Below are 20,170 nucleotides of genomic sequence, written 5' to 3'. Positions count from 1 at the left end.
GAAAACCAGTATTTATTCATGTTCTTGACTGACATTTGATGGTAAAGATACTAATACTCAAATTGATTGGAAGCTAAAGAGGAAGGATGATAGCAGGTAAGATCTACCTCCCTAGAATCTGTTTTGGACAGAAAAAATTTCTTATTTATTTTATATTTTGAGTCTCCTCCATAAGCTTTCCTTCTGAGAAAGGATTCTGCAACAAAACAATAAAAAGTTTGCAACTTAAAAGGATGGTGCAGTGGACAACCTCTAAGATGGCCCACAATGATGTCATCTCCTCCAGGTATGCAAACCCTTCTGTAATCTCTTCCACCTGAGTATGAGCTGGATTTAGCGACTCAATTCTAAGGAACAGAATTTAGCAGATGTAACAGGGTACCGCTCCCAAAACTATGTTATAAAAAGATTGGCTTCTGTTTTGGGGCCTCTCACTCAGATGCCTTGCTTTGGAATAAACAAGCTGCTATACTGCGAGCAGCCCCATGGAGAAGAAGCTAATGTCACCAAGAAATTGATGTCTATGGCCAACAGCCAGAGTCCTGAGGCCTGCTGACAGCCATGGGAGTAACTTGGAAACAGGTGTTCTAAGGCTTGCTGACAATCACATGAGTGAGCTTAGAAACGGACCCTCTCTCAGTTGAGCCTGAGACCCTGAGCCAGAGATAAGCTGCTTCCAAATTTTCTACTCAAAAAAAAAAAAAAAAAAAAAAAGAAAGAAAGAAAAGAAAAGAAAAGAAAGGAAAGAAAAAGGATAAGATAATAAATGTTTATTCAGCCATTTTATTTTGGGGTAATTAGTTACACAAATAGGTAACTAATACAGAAAATTTTACAAAGTAATTAGTATTAAGCTAAAAGTGATAAATCAAATGCCAATTAGCTGTCTCAATGGGAGCTTATAGAAAAATAATACCTATAAGTTGATGGATGGGGTTCCAATTTTGATTTGGTTCTTGGTTTTTAGATCCAAAAATTCAACCTAAAGCTAAAGCAGATGTAATTCAGTGACAGAATTCTATCACCCAATTTCACCAAACTGATTAATAAATCAGAGCATTTCTTTCCCCGTTATCAACATATCCAGGCAGGGCCAAAGCATTAACAAAGACTTGCATAATAATGCACAGTCTAAGTGTGCAGCAGCCCTGGAACTGGTTGCTGTGTCTACAGGCTACTTTTTCTACTTGAATGATGTTAAGATCTAATTAATATAAAGAAAACTATGTTACCACAACCCCAGAATAAAGTACCACTCCAGTGACCATCAAGGAGCATCTCTCACTTCCTACCACCTCTTGTACTACGCTGAATATTGACCAATTGCCCAGGGCTATAATGCTGTGTGTTTTTTTACATCATTTTATGTTCTACTCATTCTTCCTAAGGATACCTTCCTAATCACATTAATTAATCTTTTTTAAAAAGATTTATTTATTTACTCATTCATGAGAAACATAGAGAGACAGAGGCAGAGACACAGGCAGAGGGAGAAGTAGGCTCCTTGCAGGGAGCCCGATGTGGGACTTGATCCTGGATTCTGGGATCACACCCTGAGCCGAAGGCAGATGCTCAAACTCTGAGCCACCTAGGCGTTCCACATTAATTGAGCTTCAATAATATTTTGCTCTTTCTAATTTAACAGATACTGTAGGTCCCTTAATTAAGCACATTCTATAAACCAGATCTTAAAAAGGTATACTTCCACTGACAGTTAAAATCATCTATTCTTTATAGGTTCTAGTCCAAGAAAACATTTTCCTGATCCTAGTCCAAAATGTCAGGAGCATTATATGTAATACTTTATACACCAATTATAGTTAGCATCCAAGTTAACACACAAAAATAACAGCCAATGGTACTCTCAATGCCAACAATTATGTCATCCTGAAAATGAAGACTAACCTTTCTTTACTCTGTAATTATTTTTTTTCTCAACTTTTGATACTAAAATTAATCTGACTAGCTTCTAAGGGCTGCATTAGTTTTCAAATCAATTCTTATTAATTAATCTCTAAAATGTGTAAGTGTATTTTCTATGTGAAACGGATTTTTACAAAACAATGGCAAATTTTTTAACATAAATTCCAATACCGTCTGAGGTCAACAGTGATAGTTTTCAAACTACTGCCAATAACTTTGTTATTTAGCACTCATAAAATCTGAATCATGAATCACATCAAATCCAATATATCCACAGATGACTATTACTTTACAAACCAGACACAGTTTTATAAAAAGTGCTGTGATTTGCTTGGTTAATCAGAGTGCTATGATTCATTCCTTCTAAAAACAGAAGAGCCTCTTCAAACCATACATGCTCCCCTGCCCCCAATTATGCCATTACATTTACTTACCACTTGAAAAATCCATGATACCAAGACAGACCCAATTTTTTAAATTAAGTCTATTAATTTCTGTAGCTACAATCAAGAGCTACCTGTAAAAGTGCAGGCTTAATGACAGATTTTACTGAATTAGAGCATTCTTCTTTGAGAAATTTTACTCATCTCCTAACCTACCAATATTACTTTCTTTATTTAACCAATATATAGGACTACTGTTGCTTTCATGCAAAGTTTAGTACAAGCACTACGCAGGATCATTATCTTGTTATAACTTAAAATATAAATTTTCACACTGTTAAACATTTACACAGAACGCAAGGGAAAAATTAAGGTTCTATCTGGTCAAAGGCCATTCAACATGGCTCACCACATCCTCTCCTTCTGAAAAATCTTTCCTGTTTCTGTAACATTACACTCTCCTGGGTTTCCTTCTCCCTATTTCTCTTTCTCCTCCATTTCTTTCTTAGTCTTGGTGGGACGCAAAAAAAGTAGTTGGTTGTTTCTCAGGTTTCTGTCCTGGGTTCTCTTTTCTCATGCTCTGCAGTCTATTCTCTCCCTGATGATCTGTCTTACCTACTCCCATAGCCTCAACTCAATCATATATGCTGATGACTACACCAAGTATATATTTATAGTCCTGTTCTCCTTCATAATAAGTCCCACATATCCAACTGTCTCACAGATCTTATCTCTTAGATTTCCCTCAGATACCTGAAATTCAACGTACCTAAAAGTGAAATACTATCTTTCTCCAAAACTGTCCTCCTTATTTCCTACCTCAGTGAAAAGCACATTTATCAGCTGCTTACTTTAGCCAGAATCCTGGGATTTATCTGGGATTCTTCCCAAATTCCTACCTCCCCAAACCATATCCATCCATTATTCCATCCATCCATCCATCCAAGTCCTATAAATTTTCTCCTAAATATATCTAGAACCCAGTCATTTCTGTCTCCCATTGGGATTATCCTTGTTCAGGCCCTACTCTCTCTTCCAGAGACTATTGTCATGGGTTCTACTAAATGGTTTCTCTGCCTCTAGTTCAGAGTCAACAAACAAGTAAGCATGACATAAGACAAAATGGTATTGGTTGTGGCTTAAACGACACATTATACTGATGGCAAAAGGAAACATTTTTTAAACTGCTGAAAAAGTTGAATGTGAAGGTAACTTTGGTTAATACAAGTTCTTTTGTTCAAGTAAAATGGGCATGATAAAACATACTCCATCTAACACACAGGTTCATGATATAAAATACTATACAAATGTTCCTTAGAAAACAAGAAGTGGAAAACAGCTTAAAGCAGCAATCAGATAAAAGATAAAGAGCCTTTGCAGTTAAGCATTATCAGTACCTATGCAAGACACAGTGACAAGCACTGCGAATGTTTATTAATATTACTTACAGTTATCATCATTATTAAATAAAAACTATGCTAAGTTCCTTGCATCATTTATCACATTGAATCATCACCATAAAATCATATAGTTATATGGCTATAAATGGGAGGGTGGGGATTTAAGTTGAAATATGATTCCATGACAAATGGTACTGCTCTCCAGGAGATTATAGTCCTGGGAAGGAGAAAGAAACAGACACAAAATGATTTCAACACACTATGGAATTATAATCATCACATTTCTGCATAGAACGCTTCAAGAGTAATTGAAAGGACATTCATTTTGGCCAAGAGATAAAGAAATGTTTTTGAGATGGTATCTGAGCACTCATAAAAACTAAGAAAGAAACTGTGGAGGACAGGAGAGTGTGAGTTAGAAGAAACAGCGTAACTTACCAGATGACAAAAGAGGCCTAAAAAAGACTATGACCATGCTTTCTGACAACTCAATCCTGGAAACAGATTTAGTCTTTACCTATGGCAAACAGTAAAAAAATGCTGTTTTTAACTGTTCAACTCTTAAGTCTATTTACACTGCTTACCAGTATTACACTACCAAAGTGCTTTATGGATGGTAAAACTTCTACTGGCAAGCCCCCAAATGTTTATGTGACAAGCCGTATCAGGTTACTAGGAAACACATACATACACACGCACGCACACACGCACACACACACACACACACACACACACACACACCCTTGCAGGCAAAAAGTAGGGTAGGAAAGAGAAGAGGGAGATAGGGGGACAGTAGTGGGTAGGTAAAATTATTCCTGAAACAATTTCTGGAAATCTTTTAGCAGGAGACTTATTCTTATGCTCTGGTTTTGTTAGAGCATACCTGAACCCACACGCTTGACAAAAGAGACTGTTATACCCCTAATGGATATCTTGTATTATATCACCACTTGTGTACTTGATTGTTTTAACTAACATTTTTTGAGGACTTACTATATGCCAGGCACTGTGTCAAGTATAAGAATCATTTCATTTAATCCTTACAACCTTATAGATTAGGTAGGTGCTATTATCAGGTCCATTTTATAAACATTAAAACTGAGGCTCTAAAAGTTGATTAACTTTCACAATGTCACACAGCCAGGAAGTGCTGGGTGAGACCAATATTTAAACCTAAACAATGGGGCAGCTTGAGTATTTCAGCAGTTTGGCACCCCCTTTGGCCTAAGGCGTGATCCTGGAGACCGGGGATTGAGTCCCGCATTGGGCTCCCTGCAGGGAGCCTGCTTCTCCCTCTGCCTGTGTCTCTGCCTGTGTCTCTCATTAAATAAATAAATAAATAATAATAAATAAATAATAATACATACATACATACATACATACATACCTAAACAATCAAGCTCGAGAGTCCACATTCTTTACTACTATAGTATATAACTGCATAGAACTCTGAAATATTCAAATATTTTTTTGCTTTCATTATACTGAATACACATAAAAATTTAAAACAAACATGCAGGTGAAAAAAATAAAACTAGATAAATTTTCCTGCATTAAGAACATGAATACACAATGAAGCCCTTCACAAGTAGAAGATGGCAAGATTACAATTAAAATGTCAATTACCAAGGAATAATCCAGAAAAATGCTATGTGATCAGAGACATTAAGCTTATGGAAAATTGGCAAAGAAGGAACACTAACCAAATGTGATAACCACATTGATACAGATAACGGAATAGCCTTATTAATTTTACCAAAAAGTATAATTTGATGACATTAGGAATTTAACATTTTTCATCTATAAATTATATTTCTCATTACTCATCTAATGAATGTATTATGCAGTTCTAGGTTTTACCAGCCTTGGTCTTTAAAAAAAAGAGCAAAGTGTCTGACAAGATGGGTGAGAAGAAAGGAAAGATCTAGGGAAGGAGGGAGGAAGAAAATGGTTTTCAAGAAAGTTTCAAATCTACCCATCACTACACTAAACTTATTATAAACTCTTGCCTTTGAAATGTGAAGCTAAGAAGTTCAATTAACAATTAGCTTAGCCTGTGCTGAACAGAAGACTGTAAGTGCTAGAAGGCTAAATGGATGGAACAGGGCAGTGGTTTTCAACAACAAAAAAAAGTTGATAGCAAAAACACCTTTCAAAAATAAAGAATTAAAGAGTTAAAAAAATTAAAAGAAATCCTAATCAATAAAGTGCATAAGGGCACAGATGATGTGGCTAGAGTGGAGTTGTGGGACAATGGAACCCCAGTTGCTCCTATTGGCAATGATGGGGCAATTTCATAAGACTTCAGGGCTACAATCAATACAATGAAAAACTTGTGGGTTCTTCTGAGGGAAGGCTAGCTCATTTCTACCCCCAAGAAAACTGATATTTGATTCTAACTGGCAAGCACATCTTCTCCTTACTCCTACAACTTGCTCTCTCACAGGTTTCCAAACTTAACCCCAAATTAGATATGTGGATGAAGGAATGTATCGCTGTGTATGGACAGCAGAAACAGGCATAAGAGGGAAGAAGTGTTAACAAAGGAAGCACTTTTGGACATAAGAATTCATGAGGGAAGTGTTGGCCAGAATGGAAGCACCATAAACAGAAACATCCACACTCACATGCCTTGTATACAAATGCACACCCACATACCCACATACATGCAACCTTGCCTACAAAAACACACGCACCCCCAAAAGAAGAAAGCCCTTTGGAAAAAGCAGTGCAAGTGGAATGAATACCTCAGAACCTTGCCTGTCTCACTACCTTATGCTAAAAAAAAAAAAAAACTAGAGTAGTGCTTCTCAAATTTTAATGTGCATATGAATAATCTAGGGATCCTATTAAAATGTAGGTTCTGAGTGGTAAATCCTTGCTGGGACCTAAGATTCTGCATTTCCCTTTTTTTTTTTTTTAAAGGTTTTATTTAAGTAATCTCTACATCTATCATGGGACTTGAACTCACAACCTTGAGATCAACAGTTGTGAGCTCCTCCAAATAAGCCAGCCAGGCACCTCCAGATTCTATGTTTCCAAAAGTTCCCAGGTGATGCCTATGCCTGTGGTCTTTGGACCACACTTCAATAGCAAGGGTCTACAAAACAGTATGCCCCCAAAGAGTTCTGTATTATCCAGAAAAAAACAAAACAAAACAAAACCCAGTCAAGTAAGATTAAGAACTGCTAAACTAAATAAGCTAAAACAAGTTCTACTGTAGACTTCTCAGAACTTTGACTTTATTAAACTCCAAGAAGATAGGATTCACAGTATTTTCCAAACTTTTTTAGCTTGTTTTCAAAGAGCATTCCCTAGGACTGGCATTTGTGAAGCATGGAGCACAGAAAGAACCAAGGCAAAGTGAGAGCTGTCTTGGGTCAGAGAACTCCCGATGTAGAAGTCTCCTCCTTTTCCCCATTCTTCCAAAGAGACACCTCAACTTCCACTTTTAAATCCTAATATCCATGGAATTTAAGAAACAAAACAGATGAACATAGGGGAAGGGAAGGAAAAATAAATTAAGATAAAAACAGAGGAGACAAACCATAAGAAACTCTTAACCCTAGGGAAAAAACTGGGTTGCTGGAGGTGGGGGTGGGAAGATGGGCATTAAGGAGGGGCACTTTGATGTAATGAGCACTGCGTGTTATATGCAACCGATGATCACTTATCTCTACCCCGAATCCACACATGTTCACTAAATTCAATTTAAATAAATAGATAAACACTAATATCCACCTGTAAAAGACAAAGTAAACACACTTTATAAGTAGTGATCTCTGGTTGGAGAGATGTTATAAAGAACATTTCTATTTTCCTTCTCTTTAGGATCTTTAATGAACATGTAATACTTTTATCATCAGAATGAAAGTTACTGGGCAGCCTGGGTGCCTCAGCAGTTTAGCGCCACCTTCAGCCCAGGATGTGATCCTGGAGACCCCGGATCAAGTCCCATGTAGGGCTCCCTGCATGGAGCCTGCTTCTCCCTCTCTCTCTCTCTCTCTGTCTCTCTGATGAATAAATAAAATCTTAAAAAAAAAAAAAAAAAAGAATGAAAGTTACTACCTCAAGAAAAAAAATAATTCTATCCCCCATGTTCAAGTTATTTATATTCACTTGAAACAATTACTTTATTCAGATTTACTGAACAGATAAAACCAAAAAGATTTTCTAGTAAAGGAAGAACTGCTGGCAACCTAGAAATGAGTATTAGTGAGGAGACTTTGGGCCCTGGGGAGACCAAAGATAAACAGCAATAAAAAAAAAAAAAAAAAAAAAGGATGGAAAAAGATGAAAGAAGGCCAAAATAACTTTGCCTTCTCTGCAAATGTACCTAGAACTCTTCTTGAGCAACCACCTTGCTGGCATCAAATATTTGCTACTTGCTACTCTTAAAGGTTGATCTTCCCTAGTATATCCTACCATGTATGAGAGTGTGCACAAGAACCCTCATCAGACTATAAAACATGAAAAAAGTGGTTTAATTTATGTCTAAAAATTGCCAGTGGGCTGCACAAACTTTTTTTCATTCACAATCATATACACACTTATAGTCAAATTGGTTATTAATTATACTATTAATGACTTATTGTGTCACCAATAAAAGAGGGAAATGATATTTACAGGGATTTTTTTTTTAAGAAATACTATTATATCAAAAAAGTCAGTATATACAGTACAACAAATGTTACTATAAAAGACATCAAAATGAAGTTTGTTAACATTTGTTCTCCAAAAACATTAGTTAATATAAGGACTGCCATTTTGTTCTTCACTTATACTGCTAGCCCAGTTTTAACATAAATTCTTATATTAGTTATAAGAAGTGGTTTAGTGTTAGAAATTATCAAGGTGTACAGCACTAGATCTAGGTATACGAAATTTACAAGAAGAAATCTTTAAGAAGTTATTTCCTAGCAAATTTAAATGTTACCATAGCAAAGTGATAAAAAGAACTGGAAGTCCAAATAGCTGAATGTAATATTAACCACCTATTGACTTACACAAAGTTACAATCTTTCCAGGCCTGTTTTCTTACATGCTAGGAGGATACTAGGTTAGAGCCTTGAGTTTCAACAAATAGAAAAGACCTCACCCAGCAAATTGCCATGCTTTACCTGGCAGTTCTCAGTATAGCTGCAACAAGAATCCTCTAAACTAAGCTGAAAATTTCAATCAAGAAGGATTTGCAAACAATAGTGGCCTCAACCTATTTCAAAAGTTTTAATACCAACATGTTTACCCCAAACCTCTCAAGATCTTTCCTCTGAAGACAATTTTATCCCTCTACTATTAAGGTTTCAAGTAATAAAAACCAGTCTGTCTCAGGAAATGACTAAACACCATGGAAGCTCTTGAAAGGTTCTTTCCAACTCTAAAATTCTCAGTAATTCTGTAATTTCCCATAATTAACAATACTACAAAATGGAGTGCCTACTGAATCTTCTAAAACAGATTAGCATAGATCATGTAACAAAAGGTAGAGATTTTAACCATAAAAGCTAATAAACAAAACACTGTTAGTATTCAATAAATATTCGTTAAATAAGTATTTTATTTTCAAGATCACAATGACATATTTTACAAACGTGCAATATCACTAAAATTACAAGCTTCAAACAATGATTTAAGGAAAATGTGTCTTAAAAAAAAAACCATCACCTGTTTCATTAAATCCTTGAATGAAAACTTGATACCCCACAAAATGCTAATCTTTCTACCAAAATATGCTAGCCCTTTAATGCCTTAAAGAAAAGAGGAATAAGCAAAGAAAACCTTTCACTCAAATAGGATAGTTTCATAACCCTCTTTATCAGAGACAAAAGGATGAAAAGATCAACCGGTAGTCAACCTGCATTTCAATCTAGGCTCTAACACTAAATCTGTGATTCGATGACCATCTTCCTCTCTTCCATATCGGGTGGTCTGAAAAGCAAATGGAAGGCTATATAGGAAAGCATTTCTGAACACAGAAAATCACTAAATGAATGATAAAGAATTTAAAGATACTGCTTTTACTGAATTCCTACCCCCAAGAAACCACCAATAAGAACAAAATTAATTTTTTAGCAATACATTATATTCTTTAAAACATATACCTTAATAGTAATGGCTACCATTTATGCTATGTGTGAGCCATGATGATAAGGCTTTACAGAAATTAACTCATTTAATTTTCTCAACAATTCTTAAAAAAAAAAAAAAAAAAAAACCCAAGTAGCACAATGAAAATCACTGCCAACATAATAAGACAGCTGAGAAATAGATGTTAAATTCAATAATGTAGTCCCATTATAAAATTATATTATTCCCAAAAAAGATGGTTTCTGGGATTATTAAATATATATGGAAAAATTCAACCTATACCATCCTATGTAAATTGTCACAAATAATTTTAGCCCTCTGAAATCTTTAATTATATAACAATTATCTTAAAAACAGCAGTTCATTTTAAAATATTTAAAAAATATATTAATATACATATTTAGATACACATACACACAGACCTATACAAGGAGAAAAAGAGGGTTTTATTTAGCAGTGACATGGCAGTTTCATTTGGCTTAAATTTTTTAAGAGAAAGGTAATCATTCAAATTGGAAATTTGCCATGATGTTAGAATAACACTTTACCAAAAGTACCTGACTCATGATTATACCAACAACTGATTTCATTCTTAACTTGAGCACAGGACTTCTCCAAAAACTAGGACTATGCTGGAAAATTAATTCTAAATTCCTTCTTCTTTTTACCCACCGGCAAATACTATTTATCTGTCTTTGCTAGAATTCAAACTCTCAGAAGTTGCAATGGGGTCTCATCCCACAATTCTACAGTCCTAGCATATGGTACATGCTTATCAAGCATATGCAGAATTCTAGAATTTTGTTCACTACCATTCACTTCTGATAATTCACACATGTATATATGAAGGTTCTTTTCCAAGTAATGACTTACACAACTTGCATCAGAATTCCAACTTCTTCAAAGCTTACATATATATTTAAAAAAAAAAATCAATAACTTTTCCTTTCTAATACATATATTCCTCTCTCAATAAACTTTTCCTGAATACCTATTATTTCTCAGGCACTCTGTCAAGCATCTTTGAAAAAAGTAATGACAAGCTCACATTTCCCTTACACTCATAGCATAACAAAAGAGCAAATGCATACATGGAGCGCAACTATAGTACATTAAATGATATAATGAAAATAAGCATCACAAACTAAGTGACTATTCAGATTCTAAAACAAGAATATAACTACTCTCACAACTTTAACCAACCGTCCTCTTTCTGGATAATTTGTCCTCTTCATGAGAAAGGTACAAATTAAGCCTCAATTTATGAGGAAATGCTGAAGCTTAATGAAGATCACAATCAGAGGTATGCACAAAAGACACAGAAAGGAAGGCATTTCAGATGGGTCAAGGAGAATAGATACGTGAACTCGGTTTTAAAGAATAAGCAGTTAACTATGTAGGCAAAATGATAACAGAATTGTAGAAAAATATCAACTCATCCTGTTAGTCTGACTCTGGACAACTGGAGATAATGATGCACAAGATGAGGGAAAATCCATTATTTCTTTAATGTATGTCTAATCTCTATAGTTGGACAGGTGTCTGCTAATTTATATAATTGGTTTATCTTTAAAAGTAACAAGTTCATATGTAAAAGATTATCTCAATCATAAGGTAAAAATTAGTTCCATTAACTTTAAATGCAACAAATTCAAACAAGTGCAAAAATCTGAATTCTAAACTATTTTTCAATCAAACAATCTCAAATACAACAAATCTATGTTTAGTATATTCTAGTTTTTAATAGGCCCTCAATGTCAACTATATAACTTTAAAAATCACTCAAAGGAGAACTCACAATTCAGTTGAAATAAAATATATTTCATAATATGCTGTACTCTGACGACTTCAGTAGTTTCGTTCAAAGAAATACTTTTCATTTTAGCTATACTATGCAAATTTCAATAATCTGAATTAACAAGACCTACATAAGTGGTTGTGAGATAATAAACATAACAACTTTCTAAAGTTATACCATAAAAATGCACAATACTATCCTTAAAATATAAAACTAATATATTGCTGCTGTATGTTAGATTAAAAATGATAAAGCTAAAAATGTTTCAAAATTGAGAGGCAAATTGTATTTACTTGTATACATACATGTTTAAGTATTTGACAAGAACATAGTAATAGAAAAAATACATTTAAGAGATGGCACTGAGTTCTTTATGTTTACATCTCAATCTTCAAAATAATCACATATTGTGTTAAAACATTATTGTGTTATAAAAATGCTATTTCCATGTTTAAAGATAAAGAACGGAAGAATCAGGGTCACTCATCTTAGTTACTAGTCTAACTGTAAACACTTGGTTTAAATAAAACGGCAGCATCAAAATACAAAACAAAATTGTGAAAAATTTTTAAAAAGTAATTCTAAAATATATACTACACATTATTGACAAAGAAGTCTGGTAACATAACATTTTCACAGTCTTAAAAGTTATTGGGTGGTGACTGCCTGGCTCAGTTCAAGGAGCATGTGACTCTTGATCTTGGGTTCATGAGTTTGAGCCCCATGTTGGGTGCAGAGGTTGCTTAAATAATTAAGCTTCTTTAAAAAGGTATTGGAAAAGCAATACTAGGTGTCAAACAGCAATAGTAAAATTTAAAGGAATGTTAGCTGAAAAAGTTTAAATGACTATAATGTTCCAAGTATTTTACTAACTTCTGGAGATTAAACATCCAGACAATATTACCACAACATGGTGGTTCTCTAGGAATAATTACATATACATTTACATAGATTGAATCAATAAAATAGGTGAGGTGAGGAGGTTATAATCCCAGAAGGATTTAAGAAGGGCCATCTAATGAAAATACTTGAGTGCTGATGCAACATTAGATGAGTTGGAATATGCAGCAGGAAACGAGGCTAGCAAGGCAGTTCGGAGAATGAATATCACATTCAGGAGTTTATTAACCTTTTTCAATAAAGAGATCTTTAATCACTGGCGATCTCTCTCTCTCTCTCTCTTTTAAATAAAAGGACAAAATCACACAGTTTCAAAAAACATACTGAAGATAATGCAAATAGCATTGTGAAGAGGCCAATTTGTCGTAATTCATGAAAGAAATGACATGGGCTTCTAAACTACAGCAACATAAATTGGAAAAAAAGGACAGATGTGAGAGACAATCTAAAGACAGGACATGAGGAATGATGATGAGTTAGAAATCAAAGTTAAGACAATGATAGTTTCTGGCTTGGATTCCAGAAAGTTTGTGCCACATACAAAGTGAAGTATATAGAGAAGCCAGGATACCGTATGCAGAAATTGATTTCAGAGATGTACAAGAAAAACTAGAAACAAATCATGTTAAAGACATCAAAAGGGGAGAATTTCAATTTTTAAAAAAAGGCTACCAACATCAAATACTATGGAGGTGACAGGGAAACAAGACTGAGATTAGGCCACTGAGTTTAACAAGTAGGTCACTAGGTTATCAGGGAGATCTTACTCAACAAAGGATAAATGAAAGGAAAAGAATGCCTCCTGAAGTAAATCTGTTGGATGTAGAAACCCAAGCTAGTAAAACCCTACACCAGCAGTTCATAACTTTTTGGTCTCAGGCTCTCTGTACATGCTCAAAGTTAAAAGAGTTTTTGTTTATGTATATCTTATCTAGCAAGAAATAAATTACTATATCAGAAATAAAAAGTTAAAATTTAAATATACATTAATTCATTAAAAAATAAGTCACATTTTAATATGATTTTTTATTTTAAAAAACCCTGTATTTTCCAAAACAAAAGTAATTTCGTGTCAAGAGTAGCACTTACATATTTTTGAAAACCTCTAATATCTGGCTTAACAGAAGACATATGGATGTCATATCAACTTCTGCATTCAATTTGTTGCAATATGCTGGTTCAGTTCAAGAATATGAAGAAAATCTGGACTCCCACAAATATGTAGTTGAAAAGGGAGGAGTATTTTAATAGCCTTTTCGGATAATTATGGATATTTTTCTTTGATAAAAACACACAAGTAGTTATTTCTCAAAGGTTAGTTGAAATGTGAAATCTGAAACCACATAAACAAAATTTTCATAGTAGTACCTTAAAATCCATTGGTTTATTTTGTACTTTAAAAGGATTATCTATGCATGGTTTTGTAACACCAAACATTGTTTATTAGAAAATACTGGTTCACTAAGTTATGCAGATCTTCCAAATGTAAACAAATTTCAGATAAAATACCAGAAATTATGTTCACTGATACACCACCTGATTTCATCTTTCAGGTACTGGGAACTATAGTGGTTACATGTTTTCAAAAATTCTAGTTTTCACTTGAAAGCTCAATTTTTATCACTGGCAATAATTACTATCAATTGTTTTTTCCTTGAAGTGACGGACTCACTGTGTTCATTTTCGAAAAAATATGTTACATATCCAAGTCTGAATAGCCATACTTTGCCAGACATTCTTTCAAGTAAAAATGATGTTCTATGAAAAAAAGTAGCTAGTTCTGCTTGCAACTCAAACAACTACACAAACGCTTTCCCTTGAATCAACCACTGTATTCTGGTATGCAGCAGAAGTGCTTTACTTGTACTTCCCAGTTCATCAGACAGTATTAAAAAATACACGAGACTCCCTAAAATTAGTAACTTTTACTGCTTCATCAAGGGAATACATCCTTAAGTGAAACTGGCATCACTTAAACTTCACAAACATAGTAGTGAAGATTATGATGAATATAGATAGCAATTTGGTGCCACTGCTTTGGTTCATACTAAGCGGCCAGCAGTTTTACCCATCCTTGCCTTTACACCACCACTGCAAGTGTCAACACAGCAGAAAGGGCAAATAACGTCTTAATATGATTATGAAAATATTTTAGACCTTAGACTCCCTAAAAGGGTCTCAGCCACCCCCCAGGGTTCCTCAGATCACACTTTGAAAACCACTAATCCAACCACTAATCTCTTGAGGAATTTCTCTGTAAACAATGAACCCCTGTGACTACTCTAACTCAAGATACCGAGAGGAAAAACGAACCAATCAACCTCCTAGAATAAGGAGTCTCTGAATGACAACAACTATGTGGTAGCTGGAAAGGCTTCTCATAGACAGGTAAGGGGAGACTGGAGATCTCTGCTTTCTGAAAAACAACTGACTTAGATGGTCAATAATTTTTTTCTCCCATTCCTACACCAAGAGTAGGGGAATCTATGACAAACCTCAAGTCAGAAGATGGAAAACAAATATAACAATGCTACTGAAAAGATTTTTATCAGAAAATTGGGATTTTTTAAAGAAAAGTTCTTCAAAATGTAAATCTTAATCTACTTCCATTTTATAAAAGCTGAAATAATTTATCTTTTTTATGAACAGTCAGATCCTGACCACATTACTGTTGTTATAAACACTACTTGTTTTAAATGAGAAAATTTCCATCTCTTTGAGTACACATAATTTACTAATACTTCATGTACAGAATTTGATACAATTCCAAGTGTTTCTGATTTGACAACAAAATCATAAAATCTTACAAAAGAAACAAAGAAACATCTATTTGCTTGCCATTTTATGTCCAATATCTAGCTCAGCTCTTGCATAAAATAAGATGTTCAGTAAACACCATTAACATTGCAATAGTTGAAATGGGTAAGAACACAGGTCTCCGGACAACTAGTACAACTCGTACTTTATGAAATCTATTTCACTGTTCTCTAGAACAACATCTCAAATAAACCCAAGGGAACTATTACAACTTATCCTGAGAAAATACAACATTACCTGTTATACTTTACATCTGAAAGGCCACTACAGACTCAGTGTTTCATATGTTCTCATTTGGATCACATTTCAAAACCAAAACAGAGAGCTTCATCATGCTCATTTTTAAATATGTGCCATCTGAGCCAAGCAGTAACTTCTATTCCTACTTTGAAGAATTGGCAATAACCACTTTAACTCAATCATCATACACTGACTGTGCTACTCTTATACACACTATACTAAATTTTCTCTGATGATTCAGAATGGTTCTTTATTTCCTAGTTCCTAAGTGTCTCGTAGTTGAGACACTTACTGCCTTATAAAAACTTGAGATATAAAGACCAAGAAGACTGTATATAGTACCTTTGATATTAATTTATCACCATAGCTTTTTCTTTTTTAAATGTTTCCTGTCAGTATGACTTTTATCATTGATTCTCTCACAAGAGCACAATGTAGAAAACTTCAAGTACTTGAACTATCTAGTTATTTAGATTCTGGATTAAAAAAAGAGATTAATCAAATTTAAACTAATTAAGGCCAGCAAGCACAAAACTGAAATTCAATCATAGAACTGGCATAAATGTAAAGAATAGAAGTGATCAATTTAGGAACTCAAGCTACCTCAAATCACGTTTCATTTTAAAATACCATTATGAATATGACCTCATTTCATTGCATATAGTCATTCTGCAGAAAAACGTGACCTACCAAGAATACAGCCAAAGAAAATGGCCTTCTGTTGAAATATAAAGGATTTGAACTCGATATTCCTTAAAGTGGGATGTCAGTAAAGACTTTGGGAGGAGACCATGGGCTCCATCTTCTCTGGAGGTTTAAAAAGGAAAAGACTTTTCGAATGTCTGGGATGGCTTAGACTTGGCCTCACATTGGGCAACTTCCAGACAGAATCAGTTCAAAGGTCATTCTGACCCACCCAATTCAAGTCCCGTAGGTCAGTCACACAAACGAGTCATTAGCAAACTGCATCTTCTGCTCTGCCACCATCCAGGGAGTCCCTGCTTTGATAATTACCAACCTTACCCATGAAATTACCCTAACTGCTAATTAACGTGTCAGTTGTACAGAATTATTTCTTCCAGCTCCTGAAACTTTTGCTTCTCACTAGCGTCCTTTAATCCTGTTTTTCTAACATTACCAGAGAGGGAAACATTTTGTGGTACAGTCAGTATCTGCCCTCTTAACAATGCCCTGTTCCGTTATTCTATCCAAACATGGATTCCACTCTGAATTTCAGAAACAGTGGCAGGAAAAAAAAAAAAAAAAAAAAAAAAAAAAAAAAACAGATAACACAGAAATTAGAGCTCTGAGGTTTAACTTAGGGCCAAAATCAAAAGAGAAGAGACAATTCAGAGAGAGGAAGGAAGAAGCTGAGAGGGTCGTAGTGTAGAACACTTACTTTTAGGAACAGAGTGTCCCTTAGACTTCTGGTGAGTTGCCCAGAGCCTCTTCAGTTTCAATCCAAATGACAATGCTTCTCTGAGTCCTCCTCAAGTAATGTTTCCACCACTAAAAAAACTGGATCTACAAGAGCTCAGATGTACTGGTAAAAAAATATCAGGGGCCCCCATATGGGCCTGAAGCCTCTTTTACACTAGGCCCACTTCTCTGTCCGGGGCCAACTCCCCTGTGCACTATATTCCTTCTTCTTCCAGGTGCCAGGTATTCAGCCTGTTTCTTCTCTTCTGAGCTGCCACCACCTACTCTATTTTCTCAGGGTTCCTCTAACCCCAAGACTGGCTGTGGAGTAGGACAACAGCTTCCCCCCTTCCTTGCTGTCCCTGCAAATAAACATATAGGCTCTTCTAGTTTCAGTATTTTTTCTAATGGCTACAAGAAAATAGAGAGGGAACAACAAAAAGCAACAACATCGTACCAGAGATTAAGATTATAAAATAATTGTCTCCACTTTAAAAGTCCCTGCCTGGAAAAACCACATTTTCTGAAAATTGCTTGAGTGTTTTAAGAAGCACAACGTACTAACATAGATATACAAATATATTCTAAACCAAATCCAACCTTATATAAAAAATAAAGATATTCTACTTTTCAAAATACTTAAAGCACGGGTCCAAAAATTGTTGCCATGTTCACTTTAGCAAATAGGTGCTTTTTTTTTTTTAATGGTCTATTCTATTTCTTGAATTTAGACATTTTAAAGTTTGCTTCTTAAAGGATATCATGAAAAATGCTCTACATATTTTATCCAATGTAAATGAGATTTAATATGTAAAAAGCATATTAGGATCCATGAAAAGACAAGTATGTGAAATGCAGCTAGCTTCTAACTAAGCAAATCTTAAAATTTATTTCCAACCATTCTGCCTCTATCTTTAAAAAAAAAAGTCATAAATTGTTGTAAATGGTGTTTTAAAACCTGGTTATCTCGTTTTTAGGATTCTAACTTCTACCGAATATATAAATCTAATGTCAATACCAAATAGGCCTTTTTTAAAGCAACAGTCTATCACATCAGTATACCTATACCCTTGAGTTTCTAACAGACTATTTTTTAATATCAAGGCACATGATATCTAAATATTAGCTATAAATCCCATGCTTACAATAAATTCCAAGGCTACTTTCCTATAAAGTGGAAGGAACTCTGTAACGAAGCGTTGGCAGATCAAGAACGTCAGACTTTGAATTTCCTGTATGATTTTCTTTATCCACTTAATCCACTAAGTGGTTTGTTTTTTTAAAGACTGAGCTATTATACTGTAGGCCTACAATAAAATAAAAACTGAAAATAGGCAGAGATCATTTCATCTCATTTGTATAGCCTAATAGATTGCCATTTCATCAAACTAAAAATACTCAAGATACTTTCAGTAAAAAAACAAAAAAAATGTGTCCCTGTGACCGGGCTCACCTCCAACTATTTATAAAATCTTAGAGAATAAGGTTAAAAATACTAACCGAAACGTTGATCTAACCGTTCCAGACATCTATATATAAAATACAGGAAGTTCAACCTATTGTGTATTCTAGAATCAAATACTTTTTCTTTCTTTGCTTTTGGAAGAACGAAATTAAATTCTACCTTTTGCTTTCTCCAGAGTGTCTCATGGTTGGTTTTTTTTTTTTTTCCCCCCTTTGATTCCTAGAATCAAATACTTTTTCTTTCTTTTCTTTTTTTTGGAAGAACGAAATTAAATTCTACCTTTTGCTTTCTCCAGAGTGTCTCATGGTTGGTTTTTTTTTTTCCCCCCTTTGATTCCTAGAATCAAATACTTTTTCTTTTTTTTTTTTTTTTTTGAAGAACGAAATTAAATTCTACCTTTTGCTTTCTCCAGTGTTTCATGGTTGGTTTTTTTTTTTTTTCCCCCTTTGATTCCTAGAATCAAATACTTTTTCTTTCTTTTCTTTCTTTTTTTTTTTTTTTTTGGAAGAACGAAATTAAATTCTACCTTTTGCTTTCTCCAGAGTGTTTCATGGTATTTGTTTTTTTTTTTTCTCTCTCTCTCTTTGATTCCTACACACTAACACAACAATGCAGCCAACATTATTATACCCGGAATGGGAGGCCGGCGGGGGGGGGGGGGGGGCATCACACCCAGCGATACGAATTACATCGCAGGAGCTAATGCCTCGCCTTAAATAATTTATTCTCTCTTGGCAGCAAAGTAACGTTCCGGCCTCTTCAATTACCGCTCGCCGCAAACCGCGGCTCGGGGCGCGATCAACGTGACCCAGTTCCTGTCGCGGCCGCCACCTCGCTCCCGCCGGGGCTGCGGTGTCACGGGAGGGGCGGCCTCCGCAGGGGCGGGGGCGGCGACGGCGCGCCGGGCAGGCCCGCGACTCACCGGGTGGAGGTGCCCTTCCGCACATCGCACATCATGCACTTGAAGGCCTCGGCGCTGTTCCGGAAGGTGCAGACGCTACAGTCCCAGTAGCCCTCATCCGAGGACGGCTTCGGCTGCCGCTTCGGCCTGCAGGACACAACCCGGACACGACGCGGCGCGGGGTCACCGGCAGGCCGCGCCCGGCGCTCGCGCCCCGCGGCCGCCCCCGCCCCGCCCCGCCCCCGCCCGCCCCAGGCCCGCGACCCCGCGGCCCCCCGCGGCCCCCGCGCCCCCCCGCGCCCCGCGCCTCCCCGAGCCCGAGGGAAGCCAGCGAGGGGGAGGGCGCGGCCGCAGTCGCCGCCGCTCTGACACCCGCGGCCGCCGCCATCGCGGCTCCATTGTGGGGCGGCCGGCGCCGGCCCCTCACACGCGGCAGCGGCAGCGGCAGCGGCAGCGGCAGCGGCGCCGCCCCCGGTGTGGCCCCGCAGCCCGGGCGGCGAGCGAGCCGGGGAAGCCCGGCGCTCGGGCCCCGCCGCCTGCGCACCGCCCGGGCCCCGTTACCTGGTGGGGCTCTTCTTGTCTCCCATGGCTTGGCTACCGACGCACGCCGAGCTCGCCGCCGCCGCCGCCGCCGCTCTGTTTGTCAATAAGGAGGATAATAAGCCGGGGCGGAAGCGGGCGGGGGAGGAGGAGGAGGAGGAGGAGGAGGAGGAGGAGGAGGGAGGGAGGAGGGGGCGGGGAAGGCCGCAGCGCCGAGCTCGGGAGCCGCCGCCGCCGCCGCCGCCGCCGCCGCCGCCGGAGCCCACGCAGCCTCCAGCTGTCGGGGAAACTCCTGCC

At 36.7% G+C, this 20,170-nt stretch overlaps 1 protein-coding gene across 3 annotated transcripts in view; it reads right to left on the bottom strand.

The window, feature by feature from the left end:
- Positions 1 to 20,166, bottom strand: part of YAF2 (YY1 associated factor 2) — a 70,211-nt gene extending 50,045 nt beyond the window's left edge. The window contains exons 1-2 of one of the 3 annotated variants that reach the window (XM_025477284.3): positions 19,895 to 20,166; positions 19,355 to 19,480 (exon numbers count right to left, since the gene is read on the bottom strand). In XM_025477284.3, coding sequence (XP_025333069.1) covers positions 19,355 to 19,480; positions 19,895 to 19,920 — 152 coding nt within the window. In that variant the 5' untranslated portion in view covers positions 19,921 to 20,166. The remainder of the gene's footprint in view (positions 1 to 19,354; positions 19,481 to 19,894) is intronic. The other 2 variants (XM_025477282.3, XM_025477283.3) reach the window with 2 other exon arrangements.
- Between the last annotated feature and the right edge of the window lie 4 nt (positions 20,167 to 20,170).

Source organism: Canis lupus, chromosome 27 (assembly GCF_003254725.2).
Source record: "Canis lupus dingo isolate Sandy chromosome 27, ASM325472v2, whole genome shotgun sequence".
NCBI classification, from domain to species: Eukaryota; Metazoa; Chordata; class Mammalia; order Carnivora; family Canidae; genus Canis; species Canis lupus.
This window is presented reverse-complemented; position numbering and strand designations above follow the sequence as displayed.